At 39.5% G+C, this 24,568-nt stretch overlaps 1 protein-coding gene across 1 annotated transcript in view; it reads right to left on the bottom strand.

The window, feature by feature from the left end:
- Positions 1-248: 248 nt before the first annotated feature.
- Asb9 (ankyrin repeat and SOCS box containing 9) overlaps positions 249-24,568 on the bottom strand; it is a 38,647-nt gene continuing 14,327 nt past the window's right edge. Inside the window, exons 3-7 of the mRNA XM_055615791.1 lie at positions 12,415-12,522; positions 10,219-10,369; positions 8,646-8,780; positions 6,672-6,863; positions 249-373 (exon numbers count right to left, since the gene is read on the bottom strand). Coding sequence (XP_055471766.1) covers positions 249-373; positions 6,672-6,863; positions 8,646-8,780; positions 10,219-10,369; positions 12,415-12,522 — 711 coding nt within the window. The remainder of the gene's footprint in view (positions 374-6,671; positions 6,864-8,645; positions 8,781-10,218; positions 10,370-12,414; positions 12,523-24,568) is intronic.

The following is a 24,568-nucleotide window of genomic DNA, read 5'->3' as shown; positions in this document are numbered from 1 at the left end:
AACATGTTCAAAACCAATAGCTATTTTTAGACAGTCATGTTTAAGCAGAAAACAGGCAGTCTTCACATTCTCTAACCAATAATAGAATGTACCTGCTGTGCTCTTATTGATATTAAAGGTCTTACTGAAAAAAAAAAGAACTAAAAAGAAAACACTAGACAAACATTATAAACAAATTTATCTGAAACTTCAGTGGTAGAAGTTTCAACAGCATTTTTCAGTTGTTTGTGGATCCGCTCCATGCACAATTAAAGGTGTAAAATGAAGTGCTTCAGGTCCTCTGGAATCAGGAGTCCACAAATCTTATGATGCTGCCGAATGCCAAAGCATTTCCGGATTCTCAGGCGGCATAATTGCATCAAAGACGGAGGTCCTGGAGAAAGAACATGAACAAGTCACACATTGGTTTGGCTGATCTGGGACTGTCTTATCATAAGATATATAACATTCTTATACAGAAATACTATACGCTTAAGACCATGTTCCCTTGTGATTTTACTTTTATTTTTTAATTATAATATAATTACATCAATTTCTCCTTCCATTCAAACAGTCTCATAACCTCTCCTTGCTCTCTTTTTTAAATTCATGGTCTCTTTTTTTTACTGATTGTTATTTGCTTATATGAAGGAAGCATTTTGAGACCATGTTCTCTCTTTTCCTGTATATAACTGAAGTAAAATCATTTGATCTTTTAAGGTTTTTTGTTGTTTTTTTTTTTAAATCTATATGCATGTGTATAATGAGCATAAGATCATGTATGTTACAGATGGTTGTAAGCTGCCAGATGTGGGTGCTGGGGACAAAACCTCAATCTTCTGCAGTAACAGGAAGCACTCTTAACTGCTCAGCCATCTCCATCCCTCATTGGATTTTCACTTAAGACAAGTGAAAGATATTTAAAAGTTTACCTCACTAACTGAGGTTTAAGGAAACTAACTTGGGAATTAAAGAGCTATACAAAAATTCCATGCTGGAGAGGTTGTGGAGAAAGGGGAACCCTCCTCCACTGCTGGTGGGAATGTAAACTGGTACAACCACTCTGGAAATCTATCTGGCGCTTTCTAAAACAATTAGGAATAGTGCTTCCTCAGGACCCAGCTATACCACTGCTAGGTATATACCCAAACTTTGCTCAAGGACACAAAAGGGATATTTGCTCAACCATGTTTATAGCAGTTTTATTTGTAATAGCCAGAACCTGGAAACAACCCAGATGTCCATCAACGGAGGAATGGGTACAGAAATCGTGGTATTTTTACACAATGGAATACTACTCAGCAATCAAAAAGGAGGAAATCATGAAATTCACAGGCAAATGGTGGGATCTAGAAAAGATCATTCTGAGTGAAATATCCCAGAAGGAGAAAGACAAACACGGTATATACTCACTTATATAGACCTATAAGATATGATAAACATAATGAAATCTGTACACCTAAAAAAGATAATCAAGAGAGCGGACATGGGGTAAGATGATCAATCCTCATTTAGAAAGACAGATGGGATGTGCATTGAACATATGACAGGAGTCTACTGAGCGCATCTGAAAGACTCTACCTAGCAGTGTTTTCAAAGCAGATACAAAGACTCATGACCAAACCTTCAGCAGAGTACAGGGAATCATATGAAAGAAGGGGAGTTAGTATGATGGGGAAAGGATAGGAGCTCCACAAGGACCAAATATATTCTGGGCACAGGTTCTTTTCTGAGACTGACATTCAACCAAGGACCATGTATGGATATAACCTAGAACCTCTGCTCAGATGTAGCCTGTGGTAGCTCAGTAACCAATTGGTTTCCCATAGTGAGGGGAACAAGGACTATTTCTAACAGGAACTCAATGACTGGCTCTTTGACCTCCCCACCCCACAAGGGAGGAGCAGTCCTGTTAGGCCACAGAGGAGAGCTTCGAAGCCAGTCCTGAAGATACCTGATAAAACAGGATCGGATGAATGGGGAGGAGGTCCCCCCCATCAGTGGACTTGGAAAGGGGCACGGTGGAGATGAGGGAGGGAGGGTGGGATTGGGAGGGAATGAGGGAGCGGGACACGGCTGGGATACAGAGTTAATAAAATGTAACTGATAAGAAAAAAATAAAATTAATAAAAAAATTCCTATCATAAAAAAATAAAGTTAACATTTCATAGTATTTTAATCTTAAAAATTAAATCATATTTCTAGATGCAAGTATTTTATGTTATAATTTTAGCAATTTAAAGATTTTTCTGTTCTGTAAAAAACTTTATATTAGTAAAGTATGTAAAAAAGTTTATGCTATGCTGGAGAGGTTGTGGAGAAAAGGAAACCCTCCTCCACTGCTGGTGGGAATGTAAACTTGTACAACCACTCTGGAAAGCAATCTGGTGTTTTCTCAGACAACTAGAAATAGCGCTTCCTCAAGATACAGCCATACTACTCCTAGGCATATATCCAAAAGAGGCTCAAATACACAATAAGGACATTTGGTCAACCATGTTTGTAGCAGCTTTATTTGTAATAGCCAGAAGCTGGAAACAGCCCAGATGCCCCTCAACTGAAAAATGGATGCAGAAATTGTGGTACATCTATACAATGGAATATTACTCAGCAATGAAAAATAAGGAAATCATGAAATTTGCAGGTAAATGGTGGGACCTGGAAAAGATCATCCTGAGTGAGCTGTCCCAGAAGCAGAAAGATACACACTGTATATACTCACTCATATAGACATATAACATAGGATAAACCTACTAAAATCTGTACATCTAAAGAAACTAATCAAGAGAGAGGACCCTGACTAAAACGCTCAATCCCTTCCCGAAAGGTAAACAGGATGGACATCAGAAGAAGAAGAAAACAGGAAACAACCTAGGAACTTGCCACAGAGGGTCTCTGAAAGGCTCTGCCCTGCAGACTATCAAAGCAGACACTGAGACTTATGGCCAACTGTTGGGCAGAGTGCACGGAATCTTATGTAAGAAGTGGGATATAGTAAGAGCTGGAGAGGACAGGAACCCAACAAGGAGAGCAACAGAATCAGAAAATTTGAACACAGGGATCTTCTCAGAGACTCATACTCCAACCAAGTACCATGCATGGAAATAACTTAGAAGCCTGCACAGATGTAGCCCATAGCAGTTTAGTGTCCAAGTGGGTTCCATAGTAATGGGAACAGGGACTGCCTCTGACATGAACTGATTGGCCTGCTCTTTGATCACCTCCCCCTGTGTGGGGAGATACAAAGTGAATAAAGTGTAATTAATAAAATAAAATATTTTTTAAAAGTTTATGTTAGTTCACTTTAAACTTTAGCTCATGGGTGAAAAGTGAACTTACATAAACTTCCATAGGGAACATCCAAGAGTTTATATTTTAGGTTGGTGGTTTCAACAGGCTTTGTAAGGAAAAAGAAAAGAGCAGTGTTTTCTCTCTAGAGGACATTAGTCAACATCTTGAGACACTTTTGATTACCATTAACTTGAGAAAATGATAGCATTACTTCCTAGCATCTATGTATAACACAGTTCCTGACTCCAACTGTCAATGGTACCAAATTAGAACCCATATTACAGTATAAAAGGCAAGGTATAATCCCCACCCCCAACCCAGCTCCTTAAAACAAATTAAAATGGAAATTCTTTTTTGTTAATTTTTTTAAAAGAAAACTATATACCCATAATATTTCCAGAAAACAACAGCCTTCAATCCATGGTACAATTTAGATTTGGCTGGAGTTGGGGAAGTTTTAACTACATGATGCTGTGTCCTACCCCAGAGACATTGCTTCAGTTATTGTTGTTTTGTGCCTGTGCATCTGGATTTTGTTGAAGCATGGGCCTAGGTAATTCTACTGTAAAGTCCATCTTAAAACTGCAATTGTGGCCTCTACTGTCTTGTAGCTTCAACACAAGCTACAAGTAAACTTAGCTACAAGTTTCTCACGTGATGGAGAACAAGAAGTGAAGACAAATATAGTCAGAGAAAAGTGTATAATCTAGATGGGTCCTAAGAGCACTTTCTAGAAGGGATTGGTTGGAAGTTAGGACACCTTTCAGATTATGTTCAAGGCACAGACCCACAAACTTCACAGCATACACTATGGGAGAAATGGAAGCTAACTTAACTTCACTAAGGAGTGTTAAGAGGATGTGACTAATAAATCATGTGTGCCAGATGCACTTTCAGAGACAACTGTGGGAGGTCCTCAGAAGAGGACTTCAGAGTAAGGTTGTTGGGAGTCGTTTCACGATTTCAATCTGTGCCATGAGAGAACACTGTTTTAGGTGCCAAGAGCAAGAAGAATCTTGAAATCCTTTCCCTTAGCTTCCAAAGAAAGGGAGGATTTTACCTGTAATATGCAAGGCCCAACTCAGAGCGCAATTAAGTCGCTGCTAATACTCCATAGTCCCCATACCCTTGAAGAAAGACAGTGACTTAATTAAGTTGCTTCCCTGAGCACAAAGCAAACATCAGGTAAGATGACTAATAAAGGAAACCCAGAGACAGAAACTGATGTATTACATCTGCAGGTCTAACTATTTGTGCTTGCCTGGGATCATTTCCAGTGGGTCTGCTTAAAACTGCCTCACCAGAATCCTAAAAGTGACTTGTAAAGGCAAAACAGAGGTGATTTTCTTCAATGGCAAATTACATTTTGTTTGAGGTTCCTTAAGATGAAACCTAGAGTTTTTCATTATAGTAAGCATGTGCTCTACCACCAAGCTACACTCCTAAACCAGTAGTAAAATCATAGGTCCTACTGTCACCACGTGAAGTGTGAAATAAAGAAATTAAGGATAACTTAGGTTTCTAACAATAGCTTTGGAAAATGAAGTAGAAAGAAAACTCTAAGCCAGGCATGGTGGCACCTTTAATCCCAACACTCATGCAGAGGCAGAGGGATCTTTGTGAGTTGAAGGCTAGCCTGATCTACATAGTGTCAGAACAGCTAGGACTACATTGAGAGACCCTGTCTCAAAATAAAATAAAATAAAATAATAAAATAAAATAAAATAAAATAAAATAAAATACCAACAAAGACAATCTGAAAATCTTACAAGACTATATGAAGAGGAAGGAGTCATCCCATTATGTGACTTTAGCGGTCCCTGAGACGCAACTGCCTCTGTGTATCACAATCCCAATAAAAAAATACTAAAACTTTTATTCTACAACTGTTAGTATGACGATGAATATAATATTGGTTAGGTTTTATTCATCTTTCTTCTCTTTTAATAGAAATTAAAGTATTTCTGTGGGCCCTGAGGAACTATAAGATAAAGCAGCCCTGTACGTCTACATAGATTTTTTTTTCCCAAAACAAGAAATCACCAAAATGCAGACAGAAATGCTCAATGATTATGCCACAGTTTAATGGAAAGAGGTCTCTGGTTGATTCCTTCTGCCTACATCAGTCTTTCTTAGCCTGGCAGCAATGCTAAGGAGTGCAGGAAACTGCAAGATAGGCAACTGCCCTGGCACAATGGAAGTAGAAAAAAACCCTAGGTCCATTTTATCACTCTACCCAGGGCCAGCCCTACTTCTCAGCTTGCAGGAAGACAATAACAGCTTATTTGACATTAGAGTCCTTCAGGTAGGAAAGCCTGCTTCAAAGTCCCACATTCCAGAAACAAAGCACAATCAACACCCGAGTAAGAAGGCAGATCCTAGATGGTCTCCAAGATCTAAGAATGCAATCAGGTATCCTCACAACCTGCAGAGGTCTTTGCCCCTTCTTCTGTGCTACACCATTGTTTAGTTATTTGGTGAGATTGTGAGTTCTTATATATGGAGGCGTTGCGGTAAGCTTGCAAGAATAAGTGTATCTTGATTGTTGTGAGTCATTAAGCAAAAGCTCTAAACTCTCAGTTAGCTGCATCTTTACCACAGCAATCAATTCCTCAGTGGTTTGACTCATGTACAGGACAGTTTAGACAGCTTGGGTAATCAGACAATCACTAGGAGGTTTCTGCTAAATCACTCTAAAGAAGCTTTCCCAATTCCTGGGTAATGACTCCTTCGGGGAGTCAAACAACTATTTCACAGGGGTTGCCTAAGACCATCAGAAAACACAGATATTTACATTACAGTTCATAGCAGTAGCAAAATTACGGTTAGGAAGTAGGAACGGCAATAATTTTATGGTTGCAAGTCACCACCACAGGAGGAACTGCATTAAAGTGTCGAAACATTGGGAAGGTTGAGAACCACTGCTCTAAAAATAGTGCTTCGGTTAACTTTAATATCAAATATTTTTAAGTAATATCTGACCTCTTTAAAACCTAGCACACCAGGCGGACTCCAACGTATGAAACAGCAAAAAAGGCTATTTATTTCAGAAGCCATTATGTGCCTTGTTTCCATTCCTCAGAATTCTGGGACTAAAAGCATGTGCTACTGCACACACTTTTTTTTTCTGGGTGCTGGAGACTGAACCCAGATTCTCATACTTTCATGACAAGCACTTCACCAACAGAACTGTATATTTAGTGTCCAATTGCTTTATTTATATTAAATTACATAAAATAAAATCAGTTCTCAATCTCCCCAAATTATCACCCCTGCATGGTGATGGGCAGAGTGCTCTTTTATAAGATTGAAAGTTAGAACTTATTTAATACTGGGCTCACACTAGAGATCAAAAGGAGTCTCTATGGGTTAGGGCTTAGTTCTGGGCAAATGAGAGGCACCTTCTCTCTCCAAGAAGCTCTCGAACAGAGGACTCCCCAGAGGCACCAGCTCCACAGGACGTTTGCCTTCAGCGTTCTTAGCGTAAGCATTTGCTCCAAAGTCCATGAGCAGGTGCACAAGCTCCCCACTGAATAACCTAGCCACCACATGGAGAGGAGAGTCCAAGCCTTTGCCTTGATCCACGGATGCTCCTAAATAGTCACAAGAACAAACAGTCATCAAAGAGTAGTGTCTAGCCATCCCCTAAAACACAGAATCTCAAAATACTTTAAATATGGGAAATTCTAATGAACACAATTTGGGGAGATTGAGAACTGATTTTATTTTATGTCATTTAATATAAATAAGGAAATTAGACACTGAATATACAGTTCTGTTGGTGAAGTGCTTGTCATGAAAGGATGAGAATCTGGGTTCAGTCTCCAGGACCCAGAGAAAAAAAAAAACGTTTGTGCGGTAGCACATGCTTTTAATCCCAGCATGCTGAGGAATGGAAACAGATCCTTGAAGCTGGCCTAGCCTAACCAGTGAGCCCCAGGTCTCAGTGAGAGATGGAGTTCCAATACCAAACTAGATGGCTCCTGAGGAGCAATACCTAAGGTTGACCTCTGGTCTCCTTGAGCACACACACATACACACCTGCATACACATGTACATCCCCCCACCCCATGAGCATGCACACTTTCATACAAATATAATAAAAGGAAATTTTATTTGACAATGTGACTGAAAGTATGTGAGCTGTGCAGCATAGGGAGTCAATGGGCATGATACAATCAAGAAAAACCTGGGTACAATGAAAACTGAAAATTCATGATCAATATAGCACGGACCAAGAAGGAGGCTAGATGGGAAAAGCCTCCATGCATCAAAAAGCCAAATTCATACACTAAGCAACCAGTGCTGCATTTAAAGCCATGGGTCTTGATACTATGTAAGCTGGGTCATTAAACACAACCAATTCAGGGAGGCATTTCTTTTTCCCAAGTTGGAATAATGGATCCTGTTACCACAGGAAGGATGGCAAGTTCTCTTTAGGAGTAAGGTGGATTTCTGTGACCATCCCTTCCCAATTCTGCCTCCACCCTCTAAGTAAATGCTCATGCCTGCTCAGAGCCTGGTACTCAACTGAGGTATGTACAGGTTCACACTTTTATCTGAGCTGCGGACTCCCTCCACAAACACTGATGCCCACTCAACACATGTTAAGTGGATTATTTTGAATAGTAATTTTACTTTGTGAGAGGTGACAAATATGGCTGTGTCCTGGATAAGAGCTTTAAATGCCTCAAAGCTTAAAACATACCTAAAGTAATAGGAAGGAATGAGAGTGGCAGAGAGAACAGGTGAATAAAAAGTGCTACCAAAAAATAAAATAAAAGAACTGCTACAAAATAAGTGAAAAGAAATAGGGAATATGAAAATACTGTTGAGGAGAGACTCCTGGAGTCTTAAAGAAGAACCAAAAATCAGATAATGAAAGAGTTGCAGTAGTGTTCCCAGAGTTGAAATGGGAACTAGACAACCATAAGGAGGTGCAAAGAAATAGTAGTATATCTCTTCAAGAGAAAGAAAATGTTTATGGCAGAGTAATTTCTTAATCAGAAAGAACTGTGGAAGACAGTCCCAAACAGAAAAAGTCAGCAAAAGTTGCAAACCCAGCAGCTTTGCAAGCTTTGCAGAACTTATGATTGTCCAGCTAGAGAGAGAGAGACAAAGAAAAGGGAGGAAAAACTAGTGATAAATGAGGACCAGCCTGGAAAAGCATATGGATGGTATCATCTTCTTCTTTGTTGTCATGCTAGTTTGAAGTGAGAGAACTGAAATTTGAACAGTGTAAAACAACTTCCCATCAGAACAGGGTGGTTTCGCTCAATCCCCTTGCCCACACTCTTTCCTCTAATATGACAAAAGGATCTTTAAGATTCACTTAATTTACTCTACATTTTCATTCCTCATTTTTTTTTCCTTACCTAACTGGAGAAGTTTCTTGGCACAGTCTAACTGCTGATTTTTACAAGCCACGTACAGGGGAGTTCCCAGGTGGCTGATGTAGTAATCAATATCAGCTCCATAAGCTGCAAGGGAATCTATGCACTTAACATGGCCTAAAATCCAACAACAAAAAGGGGGGGGGGTTTATAGCATCAATTCGTTATACAACAATTCCTATGTGTTGTTGTTTAAATGTATACCCAATATATCCAGCAATCAAAATCCATATTCTTTTATGTAGAATGGAGAATAATTTTAAACACTTGCATAAGAGTAAATGCCTATTCCAAATACATTAGGATATCCCCATTAGACATCCTAGCCCATTCATCTCCTCCCCGGAAGAGGAGAATTAGGCTTTTGCTTTGGTTGACAAAAAAGGAGGGTCAGCCAAAGAGCAGACTCCCAACATCAACAAAATGTCACCTGCAGCTGCAAGTGGAATGGCACCTGTAGTCACTAGCCATAAGAAGCAACCAGCAGCGATTCACTTTTGTTAACTGTGTGCTTGTAACCAGTCTGATTATAAAAGTGCCATGGAGAAACAAGGCTAACAATGGCCCTGAAGGAGGACGTGGAATGTATAACAGGACAGGGAAGGAAGCTTACAGCCCATAAAGTAATAGGCCTCAGTGAGCACAGGCAAGCCTTATAAGCTGTCAAATCCCATGGGGACAAGGCCTAGTCTAGCAAACTAAGTCTAGTGAAAGCATAGAACTGAGAGCTAAAATAAACCATTTCTCCCTTGAGTTGTTTTCATCAGAGTTCAAAGCTGAATAGATTTTATATATATATGGTACATGCACAACACGGAGTTTTATTCTGCCATAATAAATAAATAAATATAAATATATATATATATGTATATATATATAAAGAATGAGATTATACTGTTTGCGTGAATGAATGGAGGGAATTGGAGAGCACCATGTTAAGCAAAATAGAAAAACAAATACAAAACTAAACATTCACTCATATGTGGAACCTAGACTACACACGCACACACACACACATGCACCCATGCAGCTTGTGCATGCATACACTCCACACAAGTAGAAAGGAGGCTACTTGGAAAGAGGAAGAAGGCTGGAGGAAGGAAAGGGAAATAGAGTGGAATACAGTTGAGGTACATGATAGCCTTGATTGAAAACGTTAGTAAGAAACCTATTGCTGCATACAACTAAAGATGTGCTACTTGTCAAAAGCCTTGATTTCTAGGGAATGAGGTATTCCACAATGATCCATAGTTTACTCTGTATTTATCATACCCTTTTCTAGATGTATGGCTCTAAAAGAGTGATTCTCACAATTAAATGTGTGTCAGAGCCATCAAGAGGTGAGGGCTGGATTAAATGGGGCAGGAACAGGACCTAAAAGTCTGCATTTGCAAGCCCCATCATATGGGTGCTCGTCCAACCAGGCGCCTTTGGAAACCTATGGCTCGAAAGTATCTCTCTCTCTCTCGTTTTTTTGTTTGTTTGTTTCCTATTTCAGTAAGTAAGAGCTTCCTTGAAGGACTAGGCAAAACCCTAAAGTTCCCAATGGGTTTACCTCGCTTAGCAGCCTCGTGGATGGGAGAGGCCAAATCACCCTCAGGGTGAAGAGTGGCTCCATACTGAAGCAGCAGATTCACACATTCCTGACTGCCATTAATGCAAGCATTAAACAAAGGAGTTCGCCAATCGATAGTCATGCCATTCACCTGTGGGAAAAAAAAAAAAAAAAAAAACAAAACAATTCCAGTTAGAAGACAGGACAGAATTCAAGGTTAATCCTTCTACTTTCTAAGTGTTCAGTTTTGTTTTGTTTGTTTGTTTGTTTGTTTTTAACTTCTCTGATCCTTACATTCCACCTTTTTATATAAAACAAGGGCCACCAAATTCTGGAAGTTTGTCATGGAAAAAAAAAAGAACAAAGTATAAAACACAAGGTAGTAATAACGTTGCTGAATACTCTATCACCACCCTGCCCTTCTTGGGGTCATGAACTTTGAAACTAGTTGTGATGATTTCCATAGCATAGCTTACAAATTAACATCTCTATTTTAGGCATCTTTCTTAGACAGTAGCCAGAGTAATCCAAAATTGATTTTAAAAATATTTTTTTCTCATTTAAAATGATGATTCTCACTCAAATACGCTTAACACATACCAAAGATTTTATTCAGTTCATTCATTAATGACAGAATTGGTAAGATGTTAGGGTTGAGTCAAAGAATCTATATAGTCAGTCAATATGCTACCTAAATATAGTTGCAAACAGATACAGAACTGGTTTTTAACAAGACTGAAAACTAAATAAAATGTAAATAATAATAAAAATTAAAATTAAAAAAAGACTGAAAACTATAGATTTCAGATCTATTTTTTTCTAATGCTAGAAATCTCACAGAAATATACAAGCTGGTATCCATGTCATAATGTTTGAGCTACAAAGAAACAATAGATAGCAAGCCAAAATATACATGGACACTTCTATCTTTTCATATAATTGGGTGCATTTGTTAAATGAAGTTTTGTGGGGGGGAGAGACTGAATTCACCACCACACTCTCTTTCAAGGTCTTGGAAAGCCAAGACCTAGATGGTATACAAGATGCAGAGTGCAAATTTCAAGGAGATGTTCCTTCTCAAGGTCCCATAATACCACAGGAACCTAGAGTGACTGTTTCATTAATATTACTATTCCAGTCGCTTCTTTTGTATGTGGTTTTGTCATAAGTGACAAGAAGCCTTTGCACACACTCTCTTCTCTTGCTCTAAGATATGGATTGATGAATATTGTCCAATTTCACTTCCAGGCTTTTGTGTTTGTTGTATCTTGTGAATGGAAGCCCTTACTTTCCTTTAACTCAACATTTGGCCAGCTAAGGACACTCTATTTCACATTAGACATCATTTCCTATAGGAAGCTCCCTTTGATCTCCCCTGCCACAGGAAAGCAGACCAATAACAATTATGTAGCAATATGTACTAATGTTGTCTGGTTAAAAAAAAAAAAAAAAAAAAAAAAAAAAAAAAAAAAACGCTTCAGACTCTAAGCACAACTTTTGTGGTGATTTGTATTAGACCTATAGACCAGGTGTGATGGTGCATGTCTTTAATCCTAGCATTTAGGAGGCAAAGAAAAGAGGATCACTGACTTTGAGGCCACATTCCAGTTCCAGGACAACCAGGGCTACACAGAGACTCTCTGTCAAAGAAGAAAGAAGGAGGAGGAGGAAGAAGAAGAGAAGGAGGATAAGACGAAGAAGACAAAGACGACGATGATGATGATGAAGAAGAAAATATTCTCCATAAGCTCAGGTATTTGAACACTTAGTCCATGGTAGGTGGGGCTATTCACAGTCTCACTTGCTTCTATGCTTCTTGTTTGCTTTTGAAGATTTGAGTTCTCAGATTCCTGCTGCTTGCAATCATGCCTCTCCACCATCATGGACTCTTATTTCTTTGGAATTGTAAACCCAAATAAACTCTTTCTTCCATATGTTACTCTGGCTTGGTATTTTATCAGAGCAACAAAAAAAATAATTAATATAACTTTCTAGCTAAAAATTTAAGTATCTCAGCTCCTGATAAAGCATATACAGTTGATGAGCATAATACTCTTGAAACATATCACTCGTCACATTTCAAACCAGACCAAAAAAAGGTACTGAAAATTATTTAAAGAGACAGAAATAGCCACTTTTCTTTCTTTGTTTCTTTTTTAACGCTGTTTTTTTTTCTATTATTTAAATTCCACATACCTGAGCCCCATGACTTAGTAAAACATTTGCACAAGAAAGATGACCCCTAAGGCATGCTTCATGGAGTGGAGATACATGATCTGCTGTAATGATGTTTACAGGCCATCCCTGGAAGAAAAGAAATGGGCTCAAAATGGGTAAAAGGCAACAGTACCCTCGGGTTACTTTTCAGCTATATTAAAAAAAAAAAAAAACAACCAGTGAGGAGCCAAGAAGGTGGTGACTAGCATGCACCGTACCTGAGGGGCACAGAATCTGAAACTCCAAAATTGGTGTGTGGGGGGGGGGAGGGTAGCTGGAGTCATAAAATTGACATTGAGGCTTCCTGAGAGAGAGGGGACAGTTTGGATCCAGGTCACCCATGGACATCTCCTCTCCAGGGCCTGCTTGGTGACTGAGACAACAGAGGCAGCTGCTGTACTGGTTCCCCAGGTCTGCGGCTTCGGTGGACAGCAGCTGCCCCAAACAGGAGACTCCCTGCTCTGTGACTGACACAGCAGCAGCTCTGCCAAAAATAGGAGCCTCCTTGCTCGGTGACTGAGACAGCAGAGGCAGGGGTTATACAGGCTTCCTAGGTCTGCAGCTGCCCAGCAGGAGCCTCAGTGCTCTGTGACTAAGAAGGCAGAGGCCCCAAGTATGGGTCTCCCTGCCTGGAGGACAAACAGTGGACACCCCTAAGCTGACAAATCTCCAACATTTTCATTTGCCCCTGTGGGCCCAAATCTGAGATTAGAGAAGAGGGGGAACCTCAGTGTCTTCCAATTAGGCCTAAAAGCAAGTGACGGCACATTCATGTGATTTCACCTTCAAGTGAGTACATGCAAAGCCCCAAGTCCAGAGTCCTTCTAACAGCCAGACATTGGATCCCTTCCACCCACACCCCCACTGTGGGAAACACTGGGATCCTTGGAACAGTGTTCTCAACATTGAAGCCCCCATTCTGTGGATCTCCCAGTGGAGTCCAGGCAAACAATTCCTGGAGCCAAGATGGTGGCAACCCAGACAGAATACCTGGAGGACAGTATGTCTGGCCTGTGGGCCACTGATGTATTTAGGGCACCTGCGCTTACACACTGCACCACCTTACTGAGCCAGCACCCCTCGTGTGTGCTTACTCTCCAACTTCCCAGGCATCTACATGCTCTAGCACCCTCGCTTTCAAGGCACACTTCCACGTACACTCCCACACTTGCACACATGTGTTTGCGACCTTCCTCCCTTAGCTACAGCTGAAACACCAACATCCCCTCTCAAACCAGTGGGCCTCTCTCATCTTCCTGAAGAATACACCTGACAAAAGAGACAGATGATCCAGTCTGAGGTACAGACTTCAGGAACAAACAGTGAAGATTACAGAGAAGCAGATGGCCGAAAGTCAGCATAAGAACACATTCAACAAAAATCAGGACATCATGGCTTTACCAGCAACCCCCAAAATTGATAGATATTTTAATTCATTGGAAACAAAGGAAAATGATCTCAAATCTATGCTTATCCTGTTATTAGAGGCACATCAAGCAGAAACAAACAAAGCTCTCAAAGAAATACAGGCAAACAGAGCCAAACAAATAGAAGCACAAGTAGAGGCATATAGAGAGGCAATGAACAATGCTCATAAAGAAATACAGGAAAATACAGCCAAAGAAACAGAGGCACATGTAGAGGCACAAGTAGAAGTATGTAGAGAGGAAACAAACAAAAATATACAGGCCATCATGGAAAGACAGGAATCCACATTCAAACAGATGAAGGAAATGGTGCAGGACATGAAAACAGAATTAGAATCAATAAAGAAAACAGGAGAAAGAAAATCCTGGAGCAGGAGAACTTGAAGAAAAGATCAGGAACCACAAAGGTAAGCATCACCAACAGAATTCAAGATATGGAAGAGAGAATCTCAGTACTGAAGACAAAATTAAAGAAATCAATACTTCTCTCAAAAAAAGAAATAAAATCAGGAAAGATCTTAACATAAAACATCCAAATAATCAAGGACACCATGAAAAGACAAAACGTAAGAATAGTAGGAACAGACTAAAAACAGGATTCCAGGCTCCAAGTTCCAGAAAATATTTTCAAGAAAATCATAGAAGAAAAATTTTCCAACATAAAGAAAGAGATGCTGTAAACATACAAGAGGCTTACAGAACACCAAATACAGTAGACAAGAAACTCTCATGTTACATGATAGTCAAAACACTAAATTTACAAAACAAAGAAAAAATATGAAAAGCAGCAAGGAAAAAAAGGCCAACAAAAAAAGGCAGACCTATAAGAATCACAACAGACTCCTCAACAGAAACCATGAAAGCCAGAAGGGCCTGGGCAGATATCATGCAGACTCTAAGAGACCACAGATGCCAACCCAGACTACTATATCCAGCAAAGCTTTCAATCAACAAAGATGGAGAAAACAAAATATTTCATGACAAAACTAAACTTAATATTTACACAGCAACCCAGCCCTCCAGAAGATACTAGAAGGAAAACTCCAATCTATCGAAATAAACTACACCCAAGAAAACACAGGATATAGGTAACTTAACAAAAAAAATTAAGAGAACACAAGCATAAAAACACAGTAACACCACCAACTCCACAATAAAAGGAACTAACATTCACTGGCAAATATTGTCTATCAACATCAACGGACTCAACTCTCCAATAAAAAGACAAAGACTAGCAGAGTGGTTGCAGAAACAGGATTCAAAAATCTCCTACATCCAAGAAACTCACCTCTGCAACAAAGATAAACATTACCTCAGAGTAAAGGGCTGGAAAAGGGTTTTTCAAGCAAACAGAACCAGAAAACAAGCTGGAGTAGCTATCCTAATACCTAATAAAATAGACTTTCAAACAAAATTCATCAACAGAGATGAGGAAGGGAACTTCACTCTCATCAAAGGAAAAATCCAACAAGAAGACATTACAGTCCTGAACATCTACGTCCCAAATGCAAGAGCACCTGCATTTGTAAATGAAACATTATTAAAGCTGAAATCACACATCAATCCCATCACCTTAATAGTGGGAGATTCAACACGCCACTCTCACCACAGGACAGATCATCTAGGCAGAAGCCAAATAGGGAATTAAAGGCACTTACACAAGTCCTAAATCAAATGGAAATAATAAATCTCTACAGAACTTTTCACCCAAACTCAGAAAAAGTATAACTTCTTTTCAGGACTTCATGGAAACGTCTCAAAAATTGACTATATATCTGGGCGCAAAGCAAGCCTCAATAGATACAAGACTGAAATAATCCCTTGTATCCTATCAGACCCCCATAGCCTAAAACTAGACATCAACAACAACAGAAATAACAAAACGTCTACATATACAGGGAAACTAAACAACTCTCTACTCAATGATAACTTAGTCAGGGAAGAAATGAAAAAAAGGAATTAGAGATTTCCTAAAATTCAATGAAAATGAAGGCACATCTTACCCAAACTTATGGGATACAATGAAAGCATTAAGTGCCTCCAGAAAGAAGTTTGAGACATCTCATACAAGCAAATTAACAGCCTACCTTAAAGCTGTGGGGAAAAAAAAAAAACAGAAGCAGACACGCGCAAGAGGAGTAGACAATTGGAAATAATCAAATTCACAGCTGAAGTCAATGAATTAGAAACAAAAAAAAAAAACAATTCAAAGAATCAATGAGACCATGAGCTGGTTTTTTGAGAAAATCAACAACATAGACAAACCCTTAGCCAAAGTAACTGAAAGGTAGAGAGAAACTATCCAAATCAACAAAATCAGAAACAAAATGGGGGACATAACAACACTGAGGAAACCCATACAATCATTAGCTCTTGCTACAAAAGACTATCTTCCACAATATTTGAAAATCTAAATGAAATAGACAATTTTCTTGATAGACTCCATTTATCAAAATGAGATAAATAGATTAAATAGTCCTATATCCCCCAAAGAAATAGAAGCAGTCATCAAAAGTCACCATTCCAAAAAAAAAAAAAAGGCCAGGACCAGAAAGTTGCAGCACAGAATTCTACCAGACCTTCAAAGAAGAGCTAACTCCAATTCTCTTCAAACTGTACCACTAAATAGAAACAAAAGGGACTTTACCTAACTGATTCTATGAAGCCACACTCACCTTGATACCTAAACCACACAAAGAACCAAAAAAAGAGAAATTCAAACCTACCTCTCTTTGATGCAAAATACTCAATAAAATACTTGCAAACCAAATCAAGAACACATAAAAGATATCATCCTCCATGACCAACTGGCTTAATTCCAGGCATGCAGGGGGTGGTTCAATATACAGAAATTCATCAATGTAAACATACTGAAGGAGAAAAAAAACATATGATCATCTCCTTAGGTGCTGAAAAGGAGATGTTTAAAGTCTTGAAGAGATCAGGGATACAAGGCACATACCTAAACATAGTAAAAGCAATATACAGCAAGGCTAATAAAAACTCCATGGTTCTGGCATAGAAACAGAATGGTGGATCAATGGAATCGAATAAAAAACCCAGAAATAAACCCACACACCTACGGATTCTTGATCTTTGACAAAGAAACAAAAACCATACAATGGAAAAAAAGACAGCATCTTCACCAAATGGTGCTGGATGTCTACATATAGAAAAAATGCAAACAGATCCATATTTATCATCTTCCACAAAACTAAAGTCCAAGTGGATTAAAGACCTCAACATAAAATCAGACATACTAAATCTGTTAGAAGAAAAATTGGGGAAGATTCATGAATTCATTGGCACAGGAGAACAGAACACCAACAGCACAGGCTCGAAGAGCAACAATCAATAAATGGGACCTCATGAAACTGAAAATCTTCTGTAAAGCAAAAGACAGTGTAATCAGAACCAAAAGACAGCCTACAGACTGGGAAAGCATCTTCATCAACCCTATATCTGACAGAGGGTTAATATCGAGAATCTATGAAATATTCAAGCAGTTAAACAGCAACAAACCCATTAAAATGGAGTACAGAGTTAAACAGAATTCTCAATAAAGGAATACCAAATGGCAGAGAAACACTTAAAGAAATGTTCAACGTCCTTAGTCATAAGAGAAATGCAAATCAAACTGACCCTGAGATTACACTTTGCATCCATCAGAATGGTAAAGATCAAAAATTCAAGTGACAACACCTGTGGAAAGGATGTGGAGAAAGGGAAATCCTCATCCATTACTGGTGGAATGTAACCTTGTACAACCACTTTGGAAATCAATCAGGTGCTTTCTCAGACAATTAGGAATATCGCTTCCTCAAGATTCAGTTATACCACTCCTAGGAATATATCCAAAATATGCTCAAGTATACAACAAGGATATTTGCTCAACCATGTCCATAGCAGCTTTGTTCATAATAGCCAGAATCTGGACGAATGCCCCATGTCCATCAACGAAGTTGTGGATGAAGAAATTGTGGTACATTTACACAATGGAATACTACTCAGCAATTAAAAAGAAAGAAAATCATGAAATTTGCAAGCAAATGGTGGGAACTAGAAAAGATCATCCTGAGTGAGGTATCCCAAAAACACAAAGACACACATGGTATATACTCACTTATTAGTGGATATAAGAGATATAATATAGGATAAACATACTATAATCCATACACCTAAAGAAGCTAAGCAAGAAGGAGAACCCTGGGTAAGAGAATCAATCCTCATTCAAAAAGGCAAATGGGATGGACATTGGAAGAGGGAGAAAACAGAATAGGAAAGGGAATCTTATGAAAGAATAGGGAGATAGAAAGACCTGGAGGGTATAGGAGTTCCACAAGGAGAGCAACAGAACCAAAAAATCTGGGCCTAGGCATTTTTTCTGAGACTGATACTCCAACCAAGGACCATTCATGGAGATAACCTAGAACTCCTGGACAGATGTCACCCATGGCAGCTCAGTTTCCAAGTAAGTTCCCTAGGGAGTAAGGGGAGCAGGGACTGTCTCTGACATGAATTCAGTGGCTGGCTCTTTTATCACTTCCCTCTGATGGAGGGACAGCCTTACCAGGCCACAGAGGAAGACAATGCAGCCATTCCTGATGAGTTCTGATGGGCTAGGCTCAGATGGAAGGGGAAGAGTACCTCCCCTATCAGTGGACTAGGTGAGGGGCATGGGAGGAGAAGAGGGAGGGAGGTCGGGTTTGGGAGTGGACAATGGAGAGGGCTACAGCTGGGATACAAAATGAATAAATTGTGATTAATAGAAAAAATAATTAATTAAAAAACCAACCAGCACTATAGGAATTCTTCGAAAAATTGTGTTGTCAGTTAAAACAATCTACTAAAGTATTGACTTTAATGTAAAAACAAAGACAAGAAAATGGGCCCATCTCACAGTGCAAGTGAGAACTTAATACAGCCACAAAGGAAATGACTTTATCAGGATCTTCTGAGGCAACAACTCAATGATTTCACTCTCCCCCTGCCCCCATTGGTTTTTGGAGACAGGGTTTCTCTGTGTAGTGTTGACTGACTTGGACTTGCTTTGTAGACCAAGCTGGCTTTGAACTCAGAAAGATTCGCCTGCCTCTGCCTCCCTGAGTGCTAGAGGTACAGGTATGTGCTACTACACCCAGCTAATGGTTTCACTCTTCATTGTATGCTCTCAAAGAGTCTGGGGTGTAGCTCAGTTGGCAGAGTAGATGATGTTCTGTTCAGTTTCACCCCAGGCTTCACCGAGCACTTACTGAGAAGGACAAATATGAAACGTGATAATGAGGGAAAGAGTAGCACAAGCCTCTGCTTGCCTGCCTTACATGTGTGTGCCTGGGAAGGCCTCCAGTGAGTCTCCTCATGGCAACAGCCTATGTAATCCCCTCCCCTTTAGTAGAGGCTTTGCTGATGCTACCTCTTCCTCTTCTTCCTTCTTCTTTTCCAGTATTCCTCATCTCCCCTCCTCCTTCTCCTCTCCTCCTATGCTTTTCCTCTTCCTCCCCTTCTCCTCCAGTCCTCCCTTTCCTTCTCCTGCCTTCCCTCTCTCCATCACCTGTGCTTCTGCTTCTCACTTTAACTGTTCTTCCCCTACTCTTTCTCCTCCCTTCCACTTCCTCTTACTACTCCTTCTCCATTACCCTTCCTCCTCCTCCTTTCCAATGTGCTAAGCCACTAATCTATCACTGAGCTACATTCCTACCAATATTTGCTTCTAATTAAGAAGATATGCAAAGGTGATAATGGGTTGTTTCTAAGATTAAACATTAACTTTTATTTGGCTCACTCTCTCTTTAGGGTTGGCATCATTGTGGTAATACTCTTGACAAGAAAATGAGGGTGGCACCACCCAAGAACCAGCCAGGAAGTGAGACCCTTAGTCCCACAACTCAGGAGGAGCTGGATCGTATCAGCAATTGGATCTCTCTCGGTAAGCTTACATACAGATCTTCAGTTAGTCAAGCCTTGCAATGACTGTAGCCTTCAAAAGTCCCTGCCCTGGCAAAATGTTGTCTAAATTCCTGACAATCTAGAACAACCCCAAATTTGTTGCTTTGGGTTGCTAACTTTGGGGCATTCTTCTTCATACAGCAAGTGATGTGGGCCAAGCGATACAGGGCCAAAGCACTAAGTGAGCCTCTCTAGATTAAAAAGTCTCAGGGCAAAGAGACAATTGCATTCCCATGCTGGACACTTGGAATCTGGAAAAGCAAAAATGTCTAAAAGTTTAGCCTTAAGATCCACCACCCTCTGCAGAAATGTGTTGTTCAGGGAGATGATAGCTCATGAGCCAAATCCAAGCAGAACATGAAAAGAGGTTCAGGACCAATTCCACAGTGCCAGCTCGACTCCATCTTAGAACACATTGTCCTGGGAGACATGAACACAATAAAAGGACTTTTTAATCTATATATGCTTATAGTTGTGTGTGTGTATGTGTACATGTGCAAATGACGTGTTTAGGTGTGCAGGTGTGATGTAGACACACATGTATGCTCAGGTGCATGTGTCCTACTTTACCACAATCCTCCTTATGCCCTAGAGATAGGTTCTCTCAATAAACCCGGAGTTTGATTGGCAGTCAGAAAGTCCAGCAATCCTTCTGTCTCTTCCCTTCCTAACCGGATCCAATGCTGAGGCTGCAAGTGCAGGTGACCAACCAAGCTATTCACGTGGGTTTGGGAGACTTGAACTCAGGTCCTCATATTTGTATAGCAAATGCTTTTATCCACTAAGCTATCTCCCTAACACTTATGTATGGTAAATTTTATTACGGACTCAGATAATGTATTATAACTTTTCTTCCCGGAACAGTATAAAGTTGCCCAAAATTGTTCCAATAATTGGCTTCACTCTCCATTAATCCCAACACATATTTTTCTACTTCCACGGACATTATGAGTCAGTCAGCCACTAATCATCCTGTGCTTCTGTCTTTTACCTTCTGATCAGCAGGGTCACACATTTTGAGATACCAAGTCACTCTATGCTTATACCCCAGTGCACAGGGGCTCATATCCAGAGCCCTAGGAAGGGCTCTGGGAGACTCACCATAATATGTTTGTATATGAGAGGCTCCAAAGCCCTTGAGAGTCCTCCTCCTTCCCTCTCTGCTGTTTGCAGGGAAGGAAGAGACTGTATTTTCGCTCCCTCCAGAACCTCACATCCTATCTGTATACCATGAATCCTCAAACATGGCTCCCAGTGCTATGAAACAGGAAGAACTTAACTGATTGAATTTATTCCTTCTGAAGTATCACCATGAACTTTACAGCGTGGCATTTGTTATTTTACTGTTGCCATTATGATTCATTTCTGAACTGTTTCATTTTAGTGAAAACACCATCTCAAATTTTTTTGTTTAGTTTGGTTTTCATTCATAATGTTCTCTTATTTGTCCAATCTATTCCACTCACCCTGCAACACACGAGAAAATGATCAAACTGTTAACTGCAAACTTTGGTCTGGTGTCACAAGCCTGCAATCTCAGCTACTTGGGGGACTGAGATGTGAGGATCAAAATGTTGAAACCTTCCTGGACTACAGAGCAAAGTTCAAAGGCTAGCGTCAGCAGCTTAGTAACTACCTGCCTCAAAGAGAAAAAAGGAGGAGGGCTGGCAGCTTAGTTCAGGAATAGGTTGCCTGCCACGAATGTGTAAGGCCTTAGGTTCAATTTCCAGAAACACACACACACACACAATTGCATTTTTCCTGTGCAACAGATCAAGTGATGAATGACAATTGTTCTTTGAAAGGAAATTTTTGGTCGTTTTGTTAGTATAATAAGTAGCCCTCTAGCTATGACCGTCATTTCAAAGCCAGCATTTGAGTACTTGCATATAGACCCAGGAAAGCACAAAGCAACAGAGAAATTAGTCCCAACTGCTTATTATCCTAACATCTGGGTTGTTTCCAGATTCTGGCTATTACAAGTAAAGTTACTATGAACATGGTTGAGCAAATGTCCTTGTTGTATACTTGAGAATCTTTTGGATATATGCCTAGGAGTGGTATAGCTGGATCTTGACATGGTAGCACTATTTCTAATTGTCTGAGAAGGCGCCAGATTGATTTCCAAAGTGGTTGTACAAGTTTACATTCCCACCAGCAATGGAGGAGGGTTCCCCTTTTCTCACTTCCTCTCCAGCATGATTGATGTACTTAAATATTGATCTTAGCCATTCTGATGGGTGTAAGGTGATAAAAACTTACTGAGAAGTTTCTTGGATTTGACTACATATAAGAATCACATAGGAAGCTTTCAAAAAGTCCTAGTATCTAGGCTGCATCCCAGAGTGATAGCAACATAACAAAAGGAAGCTGAGTTTAGTTGGCAGACTATTTGGTTGGTTCATTGTTGTAATACTCAGGATTGATTCTAGGCCCTGTCATTCACTAGGCAAGTGCTCTGTCACTGAGCTATATCCGAATCCCCGTTTATCTTCCTTTTTTGTCTCTTATTTACATTTTCATGTTTGCTTTGTGATGTTTGTGTGTGCATGTGTGTATATTCGCGTGTACATGAACAAGTGCATGCATGTTTGCATAGGTGTGAGTGGACATACAGGTACATGTGAGTACACTTACTTGCAAAGGCAGAAGGTCTATGTCTTGAATTAGCCTCAATTATTCTTCCTCCTTACTCACTGGAGAAGAGTCTATCAACAAAACCCAGAGCTTGCTGATATGACTAGTTTTGCTAGTCAGCTTCCTTGGGAGAAATCCCTTGTCTCTGCTTCTGAGGCTGGAATTACAGGTGGGCCATATCCTCACCTGGCATTATATGGGTTCTGGGATCCAGTCTCTAGTTCTTATGCTTGGGCCTCAAGCACTTTATCCACTGAACCATCTCCCCTCACTCCCCCAGCACCTTTTGAAACTGTGAGATAGATCTGAGTTACACAGACTGGCTTTGAACACAGTCTGTAAGCTAGGCTGACTTTGAACTTGTACTCCTTGTGCCTCAGCTCCTGAGTATCTGGGTTACAGACTTCTATTAGCAGATCCAGTGATGAGTCGTTAATTGTAAAGACTCACACAAAACAACACACTATGGGAATTGTAACCAAAATCTGGAGAGAAAGCCACCAAAACTTAAGTTCACTGTTATATCTATGGCACTTTAATTACTTTCTGCTGAAGTAGAAGAAATATGTTAAACAACTCAGAGATCTTAAGTGTCACATCAGTGAATCACCACAAAGGAAATATACCTGTGTAACTATCACATAAGTAAAGAAAGAAAATGTCTAGATACTATCCAGATTACTCCCACCTCTGGTACCCAAAGGGATTGCGGAGCTGACATCTAACACTGGACATTCTGTTTTCTCTTCTATGCTTAACATTTCATTAACTGACCTAGAAAGCATGTATTTTGTGCATGTGTTTGCCATTTTTAGTTAACATGTTGATGAAATTCATCAATCTACTTTCACTATTACATGCATGTCATAGTTAACAAAATCTATCCTTCCTTGATCACTTGTCTTTGGACTTGTCCATGTGATTTGATTTACCCAATTCACAATTAGCAGATGTAGCATATGCCAAGATTGGAAACATTCTGTCCTTGGATGGTTTATCTTGCCCTGCTATGCAAAAGCCTTTTCCCAAGAAATGAAAATACTTCAAGCAGCCAGAGGTCAAAGAAGGATGAGAGACATGTGTGCCACAGCTTAGAGCTGAGTCCAGCCAACTCAAGGTTATGTCAACTGACTCAGTCAATAGCAGGAAGTCCATGGTTATTGTATCCTGCCACTAATACTGAGGTGAGTATTTGTTCCTGAGTTTTGAGGTGGACTAATCAAGGGGGGTTATCAGAAGTTTCATTTTATAGACGCAGAGATTCATGTCCAAAGATAACAACCCACTTAACCGATTTAACGGGATTGAGAAAAAGACATGGATATAAGCTTATGGTCAGTAAATATCAAATACAAACAGCATTATTCCGATTAACAAATGATGCATGACACTGGAGAGATGGCTCAACAGTGAAGAGCACTTTCTGCCCTTCCAGGGGACCTGAGTTTAATTCCTAGCACCAACAACTGCCTATAACTTTTTTCCAAGGGAACCTACACCCTCTTCTGTCCTCCTGATGCACTGCACACACATGGTACAAAAACATACATGAGACAAAACACCAATACTCATCAAATAAAAATAAAATATACAAAACCCAAATAAAAAATTATACATAAAAGTTTCAATGATCATTTTAATACTATCCAAATTACATAAATATTTCATTTTTACCTGAGTAAACTAACTTTTAACTAGAGTTATATGTTAGAATTGATTTCTAATAGGTTGCTGCCTCCAAAAGTACTTAACACAATGGCTTATGGTAGTATTATATAATTTGGAAATAATACTCTTCTAGATGAACTTCTTCTTATTTTTGATAAGTCCATGAAATTGTGGTGTTTTCTGAATTCACCTTTACTTTTCACTGCTCTTACGTGTCCTGTGATAAACAGCATTATCATCTGTAGGTATCCCAGATATTTTCATTGAAACATAATTATTAATATAGTTTCACCCTGCTTATAAATAATAATAGTTTCAAAATCACAGCTAAAATTTTGACAAATCAATCTAAAAATCCATGTTATTACATCACATATTTGTTTCAATATTTTGATAGGTTTCCCTGATTTGTAGTTTACACATTTAAATGTTTTCTTTGATAATGTATCCATAGA

The sequence above is a fragment of the Psammomys obesus genome, unplaced genomic scaffold (genome assembly GCF_907164565.1).
Source record: "Psammomys obesus unplaced genomic scaffold, mPsaObe1.curated_primary_1811, whole genome shotgun sequence".
Lineage (NCBI taxonomy): Eukaryota > Metazoa > Chordata > Mammalia > Rodentia > Muridae > Psammomys > Psammomys obesus.
Note: the sequence above shows the minus strand (reverse complement) of the source record. Positions and strands in the feature narration are given on the sequence as shown.